This window comes from Siphateles boraxobius, unplaced genomic scaffold (assembly GCF_051911475.1).
Source record: "Siphateles boraxobius isolate OS27281-9 unplaced genomic scaffold, OSU_SipBor_1 6, whole genome shotgun sequence".
Classification (NCBI taxonomy): domain Eukaryota; kingdom Metazoa; phylum Chordata; class Actinopteri; order Cypriniformes; family Leuciscidae; genus Siphateles; species Siphateles boraxobius.
In genome coordinates, this window is record NW_027509186.1 from 10,480,241 (window position 1) to 10,501,000 (window position 20,760).

The window sequence follows — 20,760 nt, forward strand, 5'->3', positions numbered from 1 at the left end:
TGCACAGCCTGCTCCGCCATGGCCGCCTGCCTTCTGTCTGCCCTTCGCCTGCTCTTCGTCCTTCTCCTGAGTCCCCTCCCTCCCTCCGCAGTTGACCTATCTATGGCGCGTGGACGCGCCTACCGGGAGGGGGGAGTACTGTCCCAGTTGTGTTTCTTTCTGAATCTTGTTGTCACAGTCACCTGTTAGTTACCTTCTGCACTACATGTCCCATCATCCTCTACGGCTCACACCTGCACTCACTCCACCATTACCCGCACCTGCCAGTGATCATCATCATCATCATCATCTATGTCACCTGTGTTCGGCCAATCTATGTTCATCTGTGTTAGTATTTAGTTCCCTTCGTTTCAGTCTTGGTCAGTTCTACTTTGTCCGTTGTACTTTGTGTGTGTGAACCTTCTGCCTGTCTGTACCTATTGGAGTGATATTGTGTGTAAACGCTTTACATTGGAAATATGGACTCCTCATCTTCTTCTGCCTGCACCACACTGTGACAATTACCTACATACAGAGTCTATGTCTATACCAACATATTATAGATTACATAAACAGAGAATATTTGTTTTTGATATGAATTACTTAATTTAAAAAAAAAAACACTTAAAGCTTTCTAAAGACATCTCTAATGTGTGTGTGGCAAGTATTTGCTGAGTTTCAGTTGTTTCAGAATGGAGGTATTTTGCAAGTATTTTGAGTCTCTTTCGCACTGAAAAGAACAACAGGAAACAGCAGCTATCTACAGCATTTGAGTCACAGACATATTACACATTGCATGAAAGGTTATATTCGAAAAAGCATAATGGGGCACTTTAAAATGCAACAACTCTTAAATTATAATCACATCTCATGCGGCACTGACTTATAAGGCTGCCTTATGCATACCTAAAATTCGAATGCACCTTTTATGCATTCATGAAGACCTGCATTTATGTATCTCTGAAGACACAGGAGACTTGGAGTTAGGAAGGACAAGGGGAGACACATGAGACTTGGAGCTGGGCGGGACCAGCGGAGACACAGAAGACTTGGAGCTGGACGGGATGAGCAGGGATTGAAGATTAAGGTAAATATCATCTTCCAGTTCATAAAGACAGTTCGCAGATGCCAGCTGCAGCCCACCCTTGGCAGCTTTCCTCCATGCCCTCATTCATCATCTAACAGCCAAGGGGTTGGACAATGTTGCCAGCTCACACACCTGTTCAGACCGACTGTGGGGTTCGGGCTAAGGGCGCTAGCAGGCTCAGTTATTCTGTCTGGCTTGTAAATCACGTCAGGCTCTCTGTCTGGGTGGGCTCAGGTGTTTACTCTGTGCAGAGTGGGGAGGTGCTGGCTTAGTTCTGGGTCTGGAGTGGGGCTGGTGACATCCTCCTCGGCTGGACAGATGGTGATCCGCAGTTCACCATCACCTGTTCCACAAATTCTGTAAAATCCTCTCAAAGACCATTCCCTGGGAGGTGTGCCTAGACACGACAAATCCCAAAAATGTCTAGTGTAATGCCCTTCTCCTCAAGACCTAGGATTTAGATGGTGGGTAGGTCCATTGTGAGGGAGCAGAGGGAAAAAGAAAGAAAAATTCCGCAAAAATTGTATCCTGTTTTGGTCGGGTATTCTGGTGCTGTTTAGGCTTGTAGTAAGCGCACAATAACAAATGATAACAAAAGGAGTCTTTAATAGTAAATTCCACTAGGAACACATCTCAGTGAAAAAGCTAGAGTAATCAAGGAGAGTAATCAACTGAACAAAAGCAGGTGCATATAACTAATTAACAACCAAGGTGACTAACTAGGTAATACAGGGAAACCAAAAGATTGGAAAAAGTAACCAAAACACAATGGAACTAAACCAAAACAGAAAATTAAGGCCTATCATAGCCAATCTTACATGTCCTCTGCTGTCCAGTGATATTTGCAATTATTTGATTTGTGCTTATTATTCTAAAACCATTTTGTAGGAAAGGGCCATCTAACAACATGAAGGAAAAATGAAAAAAATAATTTCATTGTATATTACTGGTTTCATATTTATGTAGTGTTGGACCTGTTATATTGTCAAGAATATTGTTGGAAACTTTAAAGACGTAGAAGTTTACAGAAGGAGAATTCTAAATGTGGGCATAGATTGACATTGGCAGTTATTTCAACTTAAGAGAAAATTAGCCTTTTGAGAGCTTGTTAAAACTGCTTTCAATGTTTGTGGTCAAGGCAATTAGCATGAGACCAGTGTCTATATATAGCAAACCAAATCAATCCATTACAAAACACAACTGGAAACATGCTACCCGATAACATGGTAAGAGTTCATCTGCCTTTGAAACTGAAAAACAACAAGAAAAACAACAACAACAATGTATGCTACTGTTAAATATTTCGATATTTCATGTTTACAAAATAATAAAGCTAAACAAATGTATTTTAAAAAATGATAACATACTCCGAGAACTGTGTAAATTAAGTGCTCTTTCATCTGCATGTCATTAAGACAATTATGGTCAAATCTAATGCATTTTTTTTCCTCAATAACTTAATAATAAAAACAACTGCATACTAATTGCATATTATTCCAGATGCAGCCACCACTGGAGAATGAGTCCATTGTCTTAGTATTTACACTCTCTGGTCTGAATGAAACAATGGAAAATAGATTTGTGTTTTTTTCCCTCACTGCACTGTTTTATCCCCTAATGGTGTTTTGTAATGTAACTATCCTTTTTACTATAATTTCGTATAGGAAACTTCACGAGCCAATGTATGTATTTATATGTAATTTGTGTATAAATGCACTTTATGGCACTGCTGGATTCTACCCTAAATTCTTGTATGATTTATTAGCTGAAGATCACACAATTTCTTATTCTGGATGTCTGATTCAGATTTTTGTCATTTATTCATTTGCTTTGTGTGAAGTTTCAACATTAACAGTGATGGCATATGACAGATATGTGGCAATATGTCGACCACTGGAGTATCATTCAATAATGACCAATCAGAGGGTTCTTGAATGGATTCTTTTCTGCTGGCTGGCTCCATTTGTTTGCATGTCTGTTTTAATTGCATTACTATCTAGACTCACCTTATGTGGCTTTACTATTGAGAAGGTATATTGTGAGATTTGGGCAGTTGCAAAACTTTCTTGTTTTTCTACAACTGTAAATAATGTGTTTGGGTTCACTGTTATCCTTCTATACGTTGGACATGGTGTATTGATATATTGCTCCTATTTTCAGTTGATTAGAAAGTGCATGAAGTCAATAGAGGTCAGACACAAATTCATGCAAACATGTGTGCCACATCTGCTTTCATTGATCAATGTGACTGTTGCTTTGCTGTTTGATGTACTGTACAGTCGTTATGGCTCAAAGAATGTGCCTCAAGGTGTGCGTAATTTCATGGCCCTGGAATTCCTGCTCATACCACCCATTTTAAACCCCATTATTTATGGACTAAATCTGACAACGGTACGCCAGCAAGCTATGAGACTGTTTTTCAAGAAATAAGTTCAATATTCAAATTCAAAAGACCATATGCTTTTCTTCTTTTAGAATGCTTGCAATCTTAATGTTCAAAAATAAAATTCATAGAGGTTGTTTTAAATAATTATTTTATGGAAATCATTGTTTTGTAATAAAAAAAACAATATAAAAAGTTAGTAAGCCACAAGAGATGAAATGGAAAGCCTAAACTCCCCTTAACCACAGCAACATTTCTGTACTGCACAGTTTGGCTGGCCTATAGGTTCTTTAAAAAGCACAGATTATTTTAAAAGCCAAAAATAAAATAAAAAATACCTTTATAATAATAATCACAATAAACAATTATTCTGCCAATAGTTTGTAACTTGGCACACCAATACGGGGCCAATTTGTGCGTGACCACATATGTTGTCTGGTATACAGTTTGTTTGACCACTCACTTAAGATCAAATATTTTAAAGCGGAAAATATTGTTTTATAATCATTTTTTTCTGATTGCCAGAAAAAAAAGCAACAACAACATCAACAAGCTTGTTTATCAAGATATTGTATTATTACCAGACAAACCATGACTTTGTCAAAATATAACTGAAGATGTTTCTTGTATTGAAGGAATACACATTCTGGCATTGAACATGTTACATTTCATGCAATACTCCAAATCATTATTAATCAGTCAGTTTCAACATATTAACCTTTTTTCAGTTTATTATTAGTAGTAAAATAACCAGTAAGTAAAATATATCAATGTGCATGATATCAATGTGCATATAGCTGTATGTAATAAACTTTGTTGATCTATAATAAGTAATTTTTCTGCAGAAATGATTGTCGGGGCCAGGCACTGGCTACCATATGTAGCCATGTATCCCAGTAAACACAATCCATTGGAAGCTTTTATATTGTCTGTATTCTTGTACATGGATATTGTCAAAGGCAACTGGCATAAGGAAATTACTTTTTCCTATTACCTATTGAATACAGCTAATCAAAGTTTCAAATCTACAACCCATGAAATAATTACGAGTTAACACTTTATTTTGATGGTCCACTTTACAGTAGATCGTTGACTAACAATAAGTAACTTTGCAACTACATGTCAACTAGAAGTCATTAGTATGTGTTAACTGTCTGCTTAATATCTGCTAAAACTTTATTTTCATGGTCCCCTAACAGACATTCTACTGACTTTAAGTAACTGTGCAATTACCTGTCAACTTATTCTACTTACCCGAACTCTAACAGTCTACTATGTACTAATAGCAGAATAAGAGTCCGTGCAGATTCTTTACGTGTTGCATATACATTTCATATTTTTCTCATCAAACAACCAGACTAACGAATGGCTCCACACAACTCGTACCGGGGAAGAGCCTAGACAGGGCTGTAGGCCTGTTTTATTCAAATAAAATAATAGCCTATAATTTATATGTCAAGGATGCGCGCTTGTGCGCCGCGCACTGGGTCATGTTAAGAGGGAAACTCGCACGCGCGTCACATCGTTGTAAAAAAAAGCATTTTATTATTAGCCTATTAGCCTATTTTACTTCCCTTTATTGTAGCCTATTTAAAATCCTTAAATTAATGCTATTCAGAAAACAACAAGAATTAAAAATAAGTAATGTTAGCCACGTATAATAAAAATATACTTAGCCTATAACAATAGCCAAGTCTCCCCTTTATTACAAACAACATTTAGCCTATTTTAAACCCAAGTAAAACAAATTTATTTTAATCGAAACTGAAACTGTAGCGACGTTGGGTTTGTGCATCTCTCTTTCGGTCCAACATTTCTATATTTGCAATGTAATGGAATTGCAAATGTAAATTTTCTAGCGGCGTTTTTAATGTAAAGAAGGTTTCCTACTTTAGTCAAGCAATCAGCATTTTGAACATTTTAAATCAGCATCTTCACAGTAAGGGAAATTAGTTTGGAATAACAGCAAGTAGGTGGTGACTGACGGCACAACCTTTACTATTGTATACAACAGACAAATAAATTAAGCAGAATAACGTTTTATGTGTTTGGTTGACTGTGTTTTATTTTAATAATGAACATGGCTGCGATGTCAAGCTAGCAATGCCAGAAGTGAACAGATAGCATGTTGTGTGAGCGCGCGATGCGGCGCCATTACGTGGACTTGTTCTTCAGCAGGGGCAATAACTTAATACTCTGTCATTTAATACTCTGTCATTCGAAACAGTAAAATATATTTTTGCATTTGTGTACATTCAAAATGACTACAAAATATGTCATATGCCTTTGAAATATAAAGAAAACAACATGATGCGCATCTCGGTCTCCTCGAACATCTTTCTGGCGCACACTAAAAATGAACCAAAATCTAAATAGCCTTTCTTGGCGCGCCTCAACATGAAGTAAAATGCATTATATAGGGCCAGAGCCATATAGAGTGAGAGTTGCGACACCTCCATTGACTCCAATGGAACGGTTTTTTACCGCAATGGCGGCTCGCGGAGCCTCTCAATAGTTCCCGGAAGTAGCAGCAGCGCGGTAGAGTTACAGCAGAACAGACCGTTTGTGATGCACTTTTAAAAGGTAAGACGTTTAAAGAATAAGATTGTATATTATCAGTACATCTGAATCAAATTAACTTATGTATTAAAGCATGCTAGTGGATTATTGCTCTCTAAATTAGTAGTTTTAGGGGACGTTATCAGGTAAAGTAAAGGTCATTGGATGAAGTTAATACCGCATAACAAACCACAACCAGCCTATTAATGGTTAAACCCTTTCTATTAATGCATGTTTATCCTTTGTTGTGTAATAAGACTTCTAAACAGGGGTTAAATATAACATTGGGGAGTGTGATAGTTGTAATTGATAAAATGAGAATATCGGTTTCATTCCATAATAAATATGCAATAACGGGAAAAAAATCCTTATTTTAGATTTCATATTTGAGTAAGCAAAAACGTATGGTTGGAGTTTTTTATTCATTGTGTTTCTGTTGACTATTAACTGTCTATTACGTTCCAGCTCAGCTGATTTGTATTGATGGGAAAGGGAGATGGAAGTTTATAAGTAAGATTAAAAACCATGCTTAAAACGGCAGCAAGCCATTTTTCTAGATTAAATCACACTAGGCTAAATGGGGTATTATAAATACCATAACTGTAATATATACTGACTACTATATACAATTTATCCCGTTTTTGTTTCCTTGATCTCTTTCAACACAAGAAGCACAATGGGGATTCAGTGGATCCTGAAGACTACTGCACTGATGCTGTACCCTCACCTTCAGTCTCAGATCCTTGGATTTTGCAATACTTTACTTGCTCCTTATTTTTAATAAACATTAAACTTCCCAGTGTTGGTCTTTGTGAAAAAGTGCAGATACACCTAAGTATGATTAGCACAAAATGTTTAGTTGTATTTAGATTGCTCCTGACTGGAGCATATTTCTGCTCTCTGTGTCAGACAGTACAAGAACAACATAGAGGAAAGGACAGACAACATGCTTGACGTGCAGTTTATTAGACATTTATAAATCCCTTTGTGCTCAATCAGTGCAAAAGTGTGTGTGTGTATATATATATATATATATATATATATATATATATATATATGTCATTGACAAATAAACAAATTAATGTTTTTCTTTAATCTTTTCAAAACTGATGTAATGTATATTTAAGTGTCATGAACAATGCATTTAAACAAGTTTCATTTGTAAACATTTCTAAGTGTTTAAATTCACCTGAAAGTGTACCAACCTACTCATACTTGAAAGCAGTTTTTACCAGTATTTGATAGAGATCTACAAGGATCATTAAGGCTCCTCTGGACACTGCTTTATCATGCATACTGTAATTACCATAATAAGAGAGCCATGTTTGCAGTTGTGCCATTCTGACATGCAAATTACTTGACAAAAGGTTTTCAATTATCTCAACAGCTATAAATCTACTGAAATGTATACAATTTGTTTATATGAACGGTTAAAATGATGCCATAGAATTTAATTTAATTTTTTTTATTCTTAAAACACCATTTAAATTAGTATTTTAGTCTGTTCATTTGTGCGGACAGTTGCACAACCTGACATTTTGGGGGGTTTAAGATATAACAGGACTATAAAATTATTATGTATTAATTTATATAGTAATAAGTGCATAAGTATTTTAAACATTAAGATGAATGCAATTTTACATTTTACTTGTTTGCAATGGCTTTTTAAGACAATCACTTGTTTCCTGCAAGTCTCCTGTCCTTGTGAAACCATAGTGAACATTACGTGATAACCCTTAAATAACATACACGTTTAAGAACACAAAAATACTTCAAAACAACTCCAAAACGGTCTTTAACAAAGGTAAAGTTAGCCAGAAAATATGTTAACAAAGGCAGGCAACGCTGGTTGACCACAATAAACATTAAATATTAGCAGATTTTTATCTTTTAAAAACAATATTGCTGTAACTACATACACATACTACATTCTAAATGTCAATGTATTATATACAAACCAACGCATTTATTGACTACAAACTACCAAAAATCACAGTTCTGCTCTCTAACTCCATCGATTTGAATTGGTGCCGAAGCACTTCCTGGAACTATCTGAGGTCTACGCGAATCACGTGACAACCAAGCATTTAGAACTTCCGTTGTCGCAACTCTCTCTCTATATGGCTCTGTATAGGGCTAAGTCACTTAGGAATAAATCAAAGCGTGCTTCATGATAAAAACGTGTCCGGAAAATGTAAAATAGCAAATTATTTCAGGGACCACCTGGCACTAGCCATCTATACAGAAGAAAGCCCTGTCTAGGCTCTTGCCCGGTATGGGTTGTGTCAAGCCATTCCGTTAGTCTGGTTGTTTAATGATAAAAAGATGAAATGTAGTTGCAATAAACGAGTTAAGAATACGCACATCAGCTGCTGCAGTGGAGGACTCTTATTCTGCTGTGCGGAGTTGAGGAAGAAATGACGGACAGTTTGATCTTCGGCTGACAAATCAGAGGAAAGGGGCGTTTCATTCCCGACCACGTGCAGAAATCGAATATTCAAGCTGTTTATTAATTTTTCTACCTCAGAACGAAAAACGAAAAATCAAGCTGAATTCTTTTTTTGGGGGTAAAAATGAAAAAACGAAAAAGGAACTGTTTTTCTAATTTTCTACTTTCAGTATTAAATAAAAAAAAACGACTGAACGAATTATAAACATATTCATAATTTTTCAGATATACTCAATTCGTGTCTATTCAAAAATCTAGAGAACAATTATAATGCCTATTATGAGGAGCTCCTCCAGGAATATATATATATATATATATATATATATATATTATATCGGTATAAAATATCGGTACTTACACATGTCTGAGTTTGCAGATGCTGACGCTTCCATTCAGCTCCATCCTCCCCATCGCCACCAAGATGGTTCCTTCCCCTCAATCCTCCCCACCACCACCAGAATGGTCCCTTCCCCTCGATCCTCCCCACCACCACCAGGATGGTCCCTTCCTATACCTCCCAGGGGGGCGGCTGCGCCCCTGCCTTCGTCTTCAGGGAGGAAATGAAGAGTCCGGACCCTCGGATTGGAACTTTCTTTATATCATAATATTGCTTGCTTGGCTGTCAATAAATGTATCATTGTTACAGTGTTTATTCTCTCGAGTCTTTTTGGTAGAACTTGCAGTTGGCTAATAATGCTTTTAAGAAACACACCCCAAGGTGTCCCTGCCATTGCTATGCTGGTATAGACTACATCATATATACAGGTATAGAAAATAGATTTTTTAACAAAATAAAACAACCTGCCTCAACCAGAACTCAAAATGGGGATCTTCTTGCTGGGAACCCAACAGTGCTAACCACTGAACCACCTTTATCCATAGCCATAAACTGATAACCAGAAGCCAAAGAAAAAAGCTTATGGTTGAAGCTGAACAAGAATATAGGTCTTTTAAGACTGCACCAGCAGATGGAGACCTGAAGTGATGAGGGAAACTGCTGAGTAAGGTTTGAGAGTGATTTATTGGTGCCACATGGTTAACCCTTAAGTTAATTTTAAAGTGAAATTCTCGGATGACACAGCGATACTGTCACAGTCACCACCTAGTTGTCTTTGTCATTGTCATTATCTTCGTCTCTGTCTCTGTCATCGTCACTGTCTTGTTAGTCCTCGTCTGCACTACAGTTCCCAACATCCCCCTTGGCCCACACCTGCACCACCTTCACCATTACCCGCACCTGCCAGCAATCATCATCATCACTCACCGTCTTCAGCTGTTGTCTTCATTGTTCACCTTTGTATTTAGTTCCTTTCTGTTCAGTCGGTCCCTGTCCGTTCTACTTCATCATTACCAGAGGAAAGACACTGCAAGAGCTAGCACAACGTCAAAGATGGAATGAGGGACCATCGTTCTTGTGGAAACCTGAAAGTCAGTGGCCGGTCTTCCCTCCGTTATCCATTCCACTGCCCGAGAGTGAGACGGATGAGCTCAGGAAGTCTGTTGCCTGTTACCTGACTCACAAGACATCTGCCTTTCCGCTACCTGATGTTTCACAATACAGCAGGTTAGGAGAGCTGATAGCAGCAGTATCCAAGATGGCCTCTGATGGGGCGGCTACTGCTGCTTCTCACCTTGCAGAGGAAACACTGCTAATCCAAAGAGCTCAGGCGGAGAGTTTCCCAGAAGAGCTTCAAGCTCTACTCAAGGATAGAGATTTACCGAGGAATAGCCGACTCATCTCCCTCTCCCCTGAGCTAGACCCTGCATTGAACGTGATCCGGGTAGGCGGAAGACTGCGCCGGGCGGAGTTGGAACCTGATGTCCTACATCCGATTGTCCTTGACGGTGATCATCCCCTTTCCAGACTCATTATAAAGAGCTATGATGAGCAGCTTCTGCACCCTGGACCAGAGCGAGTTCATGGTGAGATACGGCGGAAGTATTGGGTGTTGAGGGGCCGGAGAGCCATTAAGCGACACTAGAACATCTGTCCGGAGTGCCGCAAGTGGAAAGCCAAGCCAGACATTCCAAGAATGGCGGACTTACCAACTGCCCGTCTTCGCCTGTTCAAGCCTCCCTTCTGGTCAACGGGGGTCGACTGCTTTGGACCATTCCAGGTCAAAGTGGGCTGCCGGTGTGAAAAACGCTGGGGAATACTCTTCAAGTGCCTTACTACCCGATGTATACATTTGGATATACTTGAGAGTATGGATACAGATGCATTCCTTATGGCCCTCCGACGTTTTATATCTCGAAGAGGGAAGCCATTCGAAATCTTGGCTGACCGAGGAACCAACTTCAGGGGAGGTGATGTGTTACTCCGCAAATCGTTTGAAGCTATGGAGCCCAATCTGAGGCAACAACTGGCTGAGCAGCAGATCACCTTCCGCTTCAATCCTCCCCATGCACCTCATTTTGGTGGTGTATGGGAGAGGGAGATCAAATCGGTCAAAACTTCCCTCCAAGTGGTCCTTGGCAGTCAGCCCATTCTGGAAACCGTTCTCCGTACCGTACTTATAGAGGTGGAGGGTATCTTGAATGCGAAGCCTCTAGGATACATCTCAGCCGACCCTTCAGATCCTGATCCGATCACCCCCAATCTGCTCCTCATGGGCCGTCGTGACTCCTCACTTCCGCAAGCGACCTTTGCATCAACCAGCTTTGTCGGGACACGCCGGTGGCGTCACAGTCAACTTCTTGCTGACCACTTCTGGTCGAGATTCATCCGAGATTACTTACCCACCTTGCAGCCGCGAGGGAAATGGAGGAGGGATACCAGCAACATGACCGTTGGACAGCCCGTCCTGATAGTCGATCCTCAATTCCCTCGGGCTCTCTGGCCAGTGGGACGGATCACCCAAGTCATCTCCGGAGTGGACGGGAGAGTCCGGACAGTGGAGGTGAGGGTCGGTGAGAAGAGGTACATCAGACCTGTTGCGAGGCTCATCCCCTTACCCGAGTTGAAAGATGAGGATGAGGAGGAGGGAGGCAGAAGCTCGTGATTCTTTCAACGGTATGGAATTTGTGACAAATTCCGGGGCGGCTGTACAAAAGCCTCACTCGCCCGCTCTATCCCCTATGATTGGCCCGAATTGCCTGCAGCTGCGACTCCCTCACGTGTTGCACAGAAGACACACCTGTCACTAATTATTAGGCAGGGGATATAACTTACCTGGTCAAGCAGTGCTCCTGTTTGCATCCAGGTGTGACCTGACCGAACTCGCATCTCCTGATCTCCTGCTAGCCCGTGATTAATCCTGTGTGCGTCTTCCAAACGTGAGTTTACTTCCCTTTCTCCACTTGCAAATGTTTGACTTGGTGGTGGTTGCGGTGGTATTACGTTTGCCACACCAACCCCTAATGCTCTCAGCTGCATTTGCTATCCATTGTGGGCTGTTAGCGTGCAATTGAGTTGGCTGCGAGTGTTTGTTTACTAAACAGCGGTATCGCGTGTACTATGCCACCGGAAGTAGCCTAAACCGGAAGTAGAAAGTAATTGAAGACGTAAATGTTTATTCTGATTCCTTACATTGACTGATGTTGTAAACCCACTGCTATGGTAGCTAATTAATTATTCTCCATGCCTTGTCATGTTTGTACATGTTTGTTCTTTATCTTTAATGTGTTACTATAACACAGTTGTGTTATATAATTATATTATATATTATTATATGATATATTATGATTATTTATATTGATATTCTGTTGATGGCAATATGAGCAGTAATTGTGGATGGCTTTTAGGGCCAAATTACCAAAGTTGGATTTGGTGAGTTTGATTTAAACTGTTATTACTGGTTGTGTGCTGATTGTTTCTTTGTTCTTGTTACAGCACACACCCACATACCCATACGCCCATATACCAGCCAAGAAGACAAGATAAAAGATAATTTAATAAATACACCCTTTGAGGTGAATTTGGCTGAACTCTGTCTGTGTCCTCCTCCTTCCAACCCGATTCAACTCTCCAACCATCTGACCGTGGTTTGCCTGTTCCCTGCCTCTTTCCAACGTGTCCCAGCCCCCCACTGAGAGTAGCTGCTAATTCGTTCAATGGTACAGCTTGGGCCAGTCTTTTATTTGGGGTGGCACTTGATTGTTAAAAACTCCTATTTTAAAACTCACGCACCGTGTCACTCAGAATAGCGGTTTTCCCGTGGCTCGTAAGGACATAAAAATGGATTGAACTTCCTTATGGACACTAATAATGTCTTATTGATAATCCATGTTATTGGGATGGGTGCTGCTTAGATAATGTGCGAGTGCGATGTGTCATGGTTATGTGAGGGGTTAGGGACCTTAACATGAGACGGGGATATTTTTAGTGCAAATGACAGAAAGACACAATATGAATTGTCATTTTAGGCGATAATTTATTTAGGTAAACCATAGCATTTTAAGTGCAATATTCAATTTATTTGAGATAATATAACATATTTAAAGAGGGAGGGAGGGAGAGAGAGAGAGACAGAGAGAGAGAGAGAGAGAGAGAGAGAGAGAGAGAGAGAGAGAGAGAGAGAGAGAGAGAGAGAGAGAGAGAGAGAGAGAGAGAGACATTACATCACAAATAAATAAGAGCAGATAGTATGTCTAAATAGAACACACATTTAAAAACATTGCAGGCTCATGCCCCATAATCTAGGTAGGCAAGAAAAACTAGAAGAAAAAAAATCAATAATATGTACAACGTAAAGTTAACAGTGTCACTACAAACAGTAGTAGACAACAACAGTATCACAAACAATGAACATTATCACTACTAGCTTACTGCATTATGATATTGATTTTGCATTCTGCATCAAAGAGATTGATGCAGAATGATAACACAACACTGGTGGTTTATGGGTTGCAGTACTGAAGACAGCTCTAACACACTGACAAACCAGGTCTAGAACGGGCACTCTTTGCTTGTGTGTGTGTGTGTGTGTGTGTGTGTGTGTGTGTGTTTGTGTGTGCGCGCGCGTGAGAGAGAGAGAGAGAGGGAGAGAGAGAGGCGCGGACGCGATCGAACAGTGGAAACATGTTCGCTTTGCGTCTGCTGCAACAATTAGCTTCCACTATAATCAATGGAAGTAGCTAGGCTACAGTAAACGTGATAGCGGCGCGTACGTTAGAAAAAAATAGACCATTCATCTAAAATGGATTTTACGAGTTAAGAACAAAACGCATCAGTTACGTGCCTTGTGTAGCTTACCCCTAAGTGACACATTGGAATTGACTTAAGCTAACTAGCTAGCGCTAGCTCGCTAGCCAGAGATAATCATACAAGTTTGCAAAAATAACAGCAGCAGCCCAACTCAACTCACTCTGCCACCCTTCCTCTATGTCGACACATTCTTACACATTAAACTGAGTGAGAAGATAACTATACAATCTTATCATTTCAATTAACCTTTCAGGTATCACCAACTTACTCACCTGTTAGTTATCCAGTGGTTAGCTGCTAGTCTCCATTAAGCGCTGTCAGAATGTAGGCACGTAATGTCTTGCACTATGATGGGGGCGTGAAAAATAAGGCATACATTTCAGCTTCCTTTAGACCGTTTCTGTTCAGGAGGTTTTTTTATATTAAATGTATTTTCCCTCTCCTCAGACTGGAGGTGGGGCCGTGAGGTTGGGGGGGCCGGCAGGGGGGCCGAGCCTTTACCAGTGGTGGCCATGGCCCCCCCTGGCCACCACGTGGCTCCGCCCCTGCCCCCATGGAGGTATGGACAGGGCCATCCTGGTGGTGTTGGTGGGGAGGATGGAGGTAGTTGTCGCGCCAGCATTTGCGAACTCAACCGTGTGTAAAATCTTTTATACAGCGAGTATAAAGACATGATTGGATAGATGTGAAGGTAATAAGTGACATAGTAATTAAGTCTTCCTAGCAGAACTTTATGCTAAAGGTTTCATTTTTGTCACTTGAGTATGATCAATGGGTTCTTAGAGAAATACATCAAATCTTGGCTGATCCATTGCATGTTCTGCATACAGAGTATGAATTGCTACCTTCTGGTAGACGGTACAGATTTCCGATGTGTAGGTATAATCGTTTTAAGAAGTCTTTTATTCCTTTTTCAATTAAAATGTTAAATGATGAATGAAATTATTTTTTGTGTGTGTGTGTGTGTGTATTGTAGAATTTTTGGTTTATGTTTCCAATGATTTTGTCAATGTAACGTCTCAGGTTACGTATGTAACCCTGGTTCCCTGAGAGGAAACGAGACGGTGCGTTGAGACGCGGTGGGAACGCTCTGCGTGATTGCGTCGTGAAGCACGTGTATAATCAGTCCAATGGAAGAGCGAGATGTCATAGGCGGGTGACGTCATAGACCAGGAAGCTATAAAGCACACCAGAAAACAGACCGCGACAGCTTCAGAAAAAGCCTGAAGCAAGTCGATCAGGGCATGCAGGAAGTATGGCAGGAGAACGCAGAGTCTCATTCCCTCTCAGGGAACCAGGGTTACATACGTAACCTGAGACGGGAACTCGAGCTGCGTTGAGACGCGGTGGGAACCCTATAGCCACTACGCCATAATGAGAAATGCCTGTTCTGTGTGAAGTCCTTGCGCACACTAAGAAGCAAGCAGCCTAGCCCCGGGAGTGGAGAGGTCTAGGTCATAAAATCTGACAAATGTATGTGGTGAGGACCAGCCTGCCGCATTACAAATGTCCTGAAGGGAAACACCCGAAATTAAAGCCTAGAGGCAGCCATACTCCTTGTAGAATGGGCCTGAACAGCCATAGGTGAAGGCTGTCCGGCCGCTTCATACGCAAGTGAGATAGCCTCAACTACCCACTTGCTCATTATCTGTTTAGATGCAGGGCAACCTATCTTAACTCTCTGGGGTCTGAGGTGTTTTCTGGGTCCTGGAGGTGTTCTGACATGCTCTGACATTTGTTCTTTTTTCAGTTATTTATAAACATGTTAATGGCAAAGGTGTAAATACACTCTATATAGCACAAACGGGGCTACCGTAATATGTGAGCAACATGTATGTACATGTTTGTATTTTTAAGAGAATAATGTTTATTCGTGGTTATTGAAAAAACTAAAACTTAAAGTGTCTGAAATAAGGCCACAAAACACATACTAAATATGTGTCCACAAGACTTTTGACTAATGGGTGTTGTTGCCTAGAATTTTTGCTTCAAAATGAACTGAAAATCATCCTGCCTAATCATTTACACAAAACAATACATTGATTTAAATTTTGTAAGACACCTTTTGTTTGGAAAGGCAATATTCGTGGAGGCGTGTTCACACCTGAGAAGACAAAGGCCGGATAAATGTGCCACATACATAATGAGTTGCATATTAATTAGCCTTTCACACAGGTGCGTCACAGGGTCCCAAAGAATGCAAGGACAAAAGAAATTATCTATATATACATATTTCACAATTAGAAATTGTAACCAATTAGAAATAGGTTACAATTACAACAACAATTACAATTTTAACAATATTTCAAGTGTATTCTTTCTTTGTAAAAAGTATACATTTTATCATACGTATTAAAAAAGGTAAGGATTCATTAGTTTGAATATTGGAACAAACACTATAATAACATCTTAGTTGATAATTCAATATACCTACTTTATTTTTGACAAAACATCTCATACTATAGTATATTTAACATATGAGCAGAAATTGGTGAACAAAAGCGTACCTATTTATTGTGACAGTAGTCTTTTTTTACAGTCAAAACTTTATAATCTATCCAAAACTAATCACAAAATCTTGTCTAAACATTCATATTTAGTCTGTAACATATTGTGTATGATTAGCATATACATGTTAATTTGCAGTTTGTTGCTTATACAGACATTTTATTTCAACATATTTCAGTCTATTTTTAGTCATCTTAGTAGGCTATAGAAATATAGTTTGGATGTGTTCATGTACATGTTTACTAATGTAGGTGCGAGAGTGAATGAACGGCACAGACGCGCTGTATAACTGTAGTAAACAAAGCGTGCGCGCCTGTGCCGTTCATTCATCATTTATCCTACACACAGACACGCAATTCATATTTAAACTGTATTTTTGCGGTTTACAGACATTATTCAATAACGCGATAAGAACAAAGCACTTAAGAAGAAATTACTTACTACATCAGCTGGATCCGTTGCTCCTCGAAATGAAACTACCAGCACTTCTGGTACATTTTCCAGGGTTATTAGATAGTATTATTCCCCACAGTGTAGGGATACGCTGTGTACACAGCAGTAGTAAGATACTTACTAAAAACAATGTGTTTTATTAACCAGCTGGTGGGCGTTGGCATTTGAATGGCTTGCCTTAGATCAATTGCGTTTGAATACCGCACGCTCTCCGTGGGCGTGGCACATTAACGCGTAATCAGGTATAATGAGCTGGAAAGAAAAAGACTGACATCTCTCTCTTTTGAATTTGAAGCAGACAAATAATTGTTCTGATATACGCCACTGAGCAGCTCTGTGGACATAAGCATCCAAAGCCTGGACAGGGCATAACAGATTAAGTTTTTCCTGATCTGGGGTATTAAAGGTGGAGGACAGAAGGCCTGGAGCACAAATGACCCGCACATTTAGTAGGGACCTAGAAATACAAACCGACCTGGGGTGAAGAAATACTACCACCAAACCAGGTGCAAATCCAAGTACGTGCAGGCCTCAGCCTCATGTACCAAGGAGAAGACTGAATTAAGGATCTCTCCTCAGAGATAACCCAGGAAAGAAACATTCATTACAGAAATCAAGTACTGTACCAAAAGGGCAGAAACAAGATTCAGAAGGCGTTCTCTGCACCAGGCAGAGAACAGTTTCCATATCAATGCATATTTTTATCTTCTCGTGGAGGGAGCTCTAGACTGGAGTATGGTCTCCACGACCATGGTCGAGAGATCTGATTCTATGAGCTGGGCCCCCTCAGAGGCCGAGCCCACAGTATCCATAACTCCAGAGCTCCCAGGAGCAAAGATATCTGCTCTGATATACGAGACCATCAGTGTGTTGTCCGGACCCTTCGCCGAGCGACCACTCATGATTGCCCCCGACTTGTGAGGGAAGCATCTGTTGAAAGCATTATGCGTCGACAAGAAGCCCCCAACACTGGGCCTGAGCGAGGAACCAAGGTTCTTACACATGACCGAGGCACGTAGGCATAGCCGCGTGACCTTGATCATGTGAAAACGGATTTCCCCTCGGAGAAAACCCCTTGGTCCTGAGCCACTACTGCTGGGGTCTCATGTACAGAAGGTCAAAAGTAGCTACGTTGGACGCAACTGCCATGAGCCCCAACCAAAGACCTTTCACCGAGCGGTCACTCATGACCACCCCCCATCCTGTGAGGGAAGCATCCGTCAATAGCGTGACGCGTCGAAAAGAAGCCCCCAGCGCTGGTCCCTGGGCGGGGAACCAAGGTTTCTTCCACATGACCAAGGCACGTAGGCCTTGCCGCGTGACCTTGATCGTGCAAAACAGATTTCCCCTCGGAGAAAACCCCTTGGTCCTGAGCCACCACTGCAGGGGTCTGATGTACAGAAGGCCAAAAGTAACTACGTTGGACGCAACTACCATGAGCCCCAACAGTCTCAGAGACTGTTTTGCAGTGAGTGACTGTCCTAGTTTTACATTCTTTACGGCTTGGAGAATCGCAGAATACGTGCAGGAGACAGAGGTGCTTGCATGTTGTCGAATCCCATATTACACCTAGAAAAGTGGTCCTCTGAGCTGGGAGGAGTACACTCTTTTTTGTGTTGAGCCGCAACCCCAACCTCCTTATGTGGGACAGAAGGACATCTCGAAGTTGAACTGCCAAAAGCTCGGACTGAGCTAAAATCAACCGATCGTCTATATAATTTAATACGCGAATGCCCTGGAATCTCAGAGGAGCCAGAGCTGCAGCCACGCATATTGTAAAGGTGCGGGGTGATAACCTAGGCCGAATGGAAGAACCCCATACTGGTATGCTTTGCCCCTGAAAGCAAACCTCAGGAACCTCCTGTGATGAGGATGGATAGATAAGTAAGCGTCCTTTAAGTCTATTGTGACAAACCAGTCCTCGGACTGAGTCTGTGACACAATATAATTTTTTGGTAAGCATACTTTGAACTTAAGATTCTGAAACCTGCTGTTTAATTGACGCAGGTCTAGAGTAGGACGCAACCCCTCATCCTCTTTCGGAACAATGAAGTAATGGCTTTAAAACCCTGACTGTCTGCCGGGAGGAGGAACCCCTTCTACAGCTCCTTTTGCAGAAGTGTCAGTACTTCCTGCTCCATAACCAAAGCCTACAGTGGGGAGGACCCCTAGAAATCTGGGCGGACAAGAACCGAATTCTGAACCCTTTCCTATAATGTGCAGGACCCACTGAGAAATATGTGGCAGTAGTTTCCACTCTGCCAGAAATTCTACTAGGGGAACCAGTCTCTCAAGACTGGCCTCTGGATTTGGTTGAACAGTCACTACGGTGAAGCGGCGAACCGGCAGGCAACAACCGAACTGGCAGCGCTGCTACCCTCCTCAGAGAGTCGCACCCCAGAGGGCGCCGAGGAGAAACGATTTCTCAAAACCGTCCCTGCCCCGGAGGAGCCCTCAGAAGCCTGATAGCCTCGTTTTTTGCGATAGGACTTCCTGTCTTAACTTTATTAGAGATGACGACAGTCCTCAGATCTTGCCTAGCTCTAAATACCTTAGTTCCTACGATCCTCCTCGGAGGATCATTGGAAAAAGCAGGCATCTCGGCACCATGAAACGGCGAACCGGCAGGGAAACCGAACGGACTGCTCTACGACCCCCCTCGGAGGATCGTTTGGGGACACTGACACCTTGGTGCCCTGAACGGCGAACCAGCAGGAAAACCGAACTGGCAGCACTGCGACCCTCCTCAGAGAGTCGCACCCCAGAGGGAGCGCCGAGGAGAAACGATTTCTCAAAACCATCCCTACCCTGGAGGGGACCAGCCTTAGAAGCCTGAAAGCCTCGGCGTCAGGGCTTCCTCTTTGTCCAAGCTATTTTAGAGATAAAACAGTCTTCAGATCTTGCATATCTCTAACTTTTTGGCTAGACTGCTACCGCCACCAAGGTCCCCCTCGATTGTGGAGGAGCCCAAATGGCGATGCTCGTTTTGCACTCTGTGCTGCGAGGAGCTTAGTAGACCGAGACTGCTCCCGCCAAGCAGTCTCAGGAACATTAGATTGGTGACGAAGAAACCTCTGGAACGCCGCTGAATGGTTTATTTCTTAGTTGTTGTTTTTTTTTTTTTTTAAAGCGGAGCGTCCAGAAGAACAGACATAATTTATCTTATTTTTCTTTATTTTTAAATCAGAAAAATGTGTATGTATATATATATATATATATATATATAAATATATCACTCCGTTGCCACCGGGAGGAAAACAACCGAACTGGCCGTGCTGCGACCCTCCTGAGAGAGTCGCCCACGCAGAGGAGAAACAAATTCGTCTCTTTAACCCGAGGCACTGTCATACCATGATACTTAATACCCATAGCATTACTATAGTAAGACGTTTGGGCATTAAACACATAAAATAGAAACCGGCTTATTCCACGATCTCGACACCTCAGTGTGGAGATATGGAAAAAACGGCAGTCCCCGACTAGGAGGCTGAGATACAGAGTTTTTCTGTTTTTAGATATATTTCATCTAATAAACTCTTTTTATTTTCACTCTCCTCATTTTCAGCTGGCCAGTAAATATTTAACTAGCAACAGCACTAGATAAACCGCCTTTTAAAGCTCCTCTTTATTCAACAGAGTTATGAGCTGACTTATTTATTTATTTATTGAAAACTCAAACATCTGCCTTTTTCTTAATATCTTTATTTGTTTTGTTCTCTTTTTCTAAACAAACACTGGATCTGGCAGGTGAAAGCTGAGATAGGGCGGATCCCGTCCCAACCCCCGCTGTCAGATCCCTTTGCGAACCCCAAAATGCGAGTCGCCGCCGTGCCTCGGCAACAGCGGGACCTGCGCGGGGAGCGCGAACCGAACCGTCCTCCTCGAAGAACGCCCGGCGGGAGCGGAGCGTCCTCACGGACAGCTTCTCGCAATGCTCAACTCCCAAATAGTAACAAAAAAGCTGACGTGTGTGTCCCCACCCGTGCTTGCTCTCTTTTTCCATAATATATATATATATATATATATATATTGCAACTTGACAGACAACAATAAATATGACAAGAACAGAATACACAGATCGCTTGCTGAAGGCACAGAAGCTGTCGCGGTCTGTTTTCTGGTGTGCTTTATAGCTTCCTGGTCTATGACGTCACCCGCCTATGATGTCTCGCTCTTCCATTGGACTGATTATACAC

At 41.4% G+C, this 20,760-nt stretch overlaps 1 protein-coding gene across 1 annotated transcript; it reads left to right on the forward strand.

Annotated features, from left to right (window-relative positions):
- The first annotated feature begins 2,566 nt into the window (after positions 1-2,566).
- On the forward strand, positions 2,567-3,496 carry LOC143715568 (olfactory receptor 52D1-like). Its single transcript, XM_077207365.1, has one exon. The coding sequence runs from the start codon at positions 2,567-2,569 to the stop codon at positions 3,494-3,496; it is 930 nt and encodes a 309-aa protein (XP_077063480.1).
- The last annotated feature ends 17,264 nt before the right edge of the window (positions 3,497-20,760 follow it).

Bases quoted from the DNA above. Each gene is read 5' to 3' on its own strand.
- LOC143715568 (XM_077207365.1), top strand. From the start codon at position 2,567: ATGCAGCCACCACTGGAGAATGAGTCCATTGTCTTAGTATTTACACTC.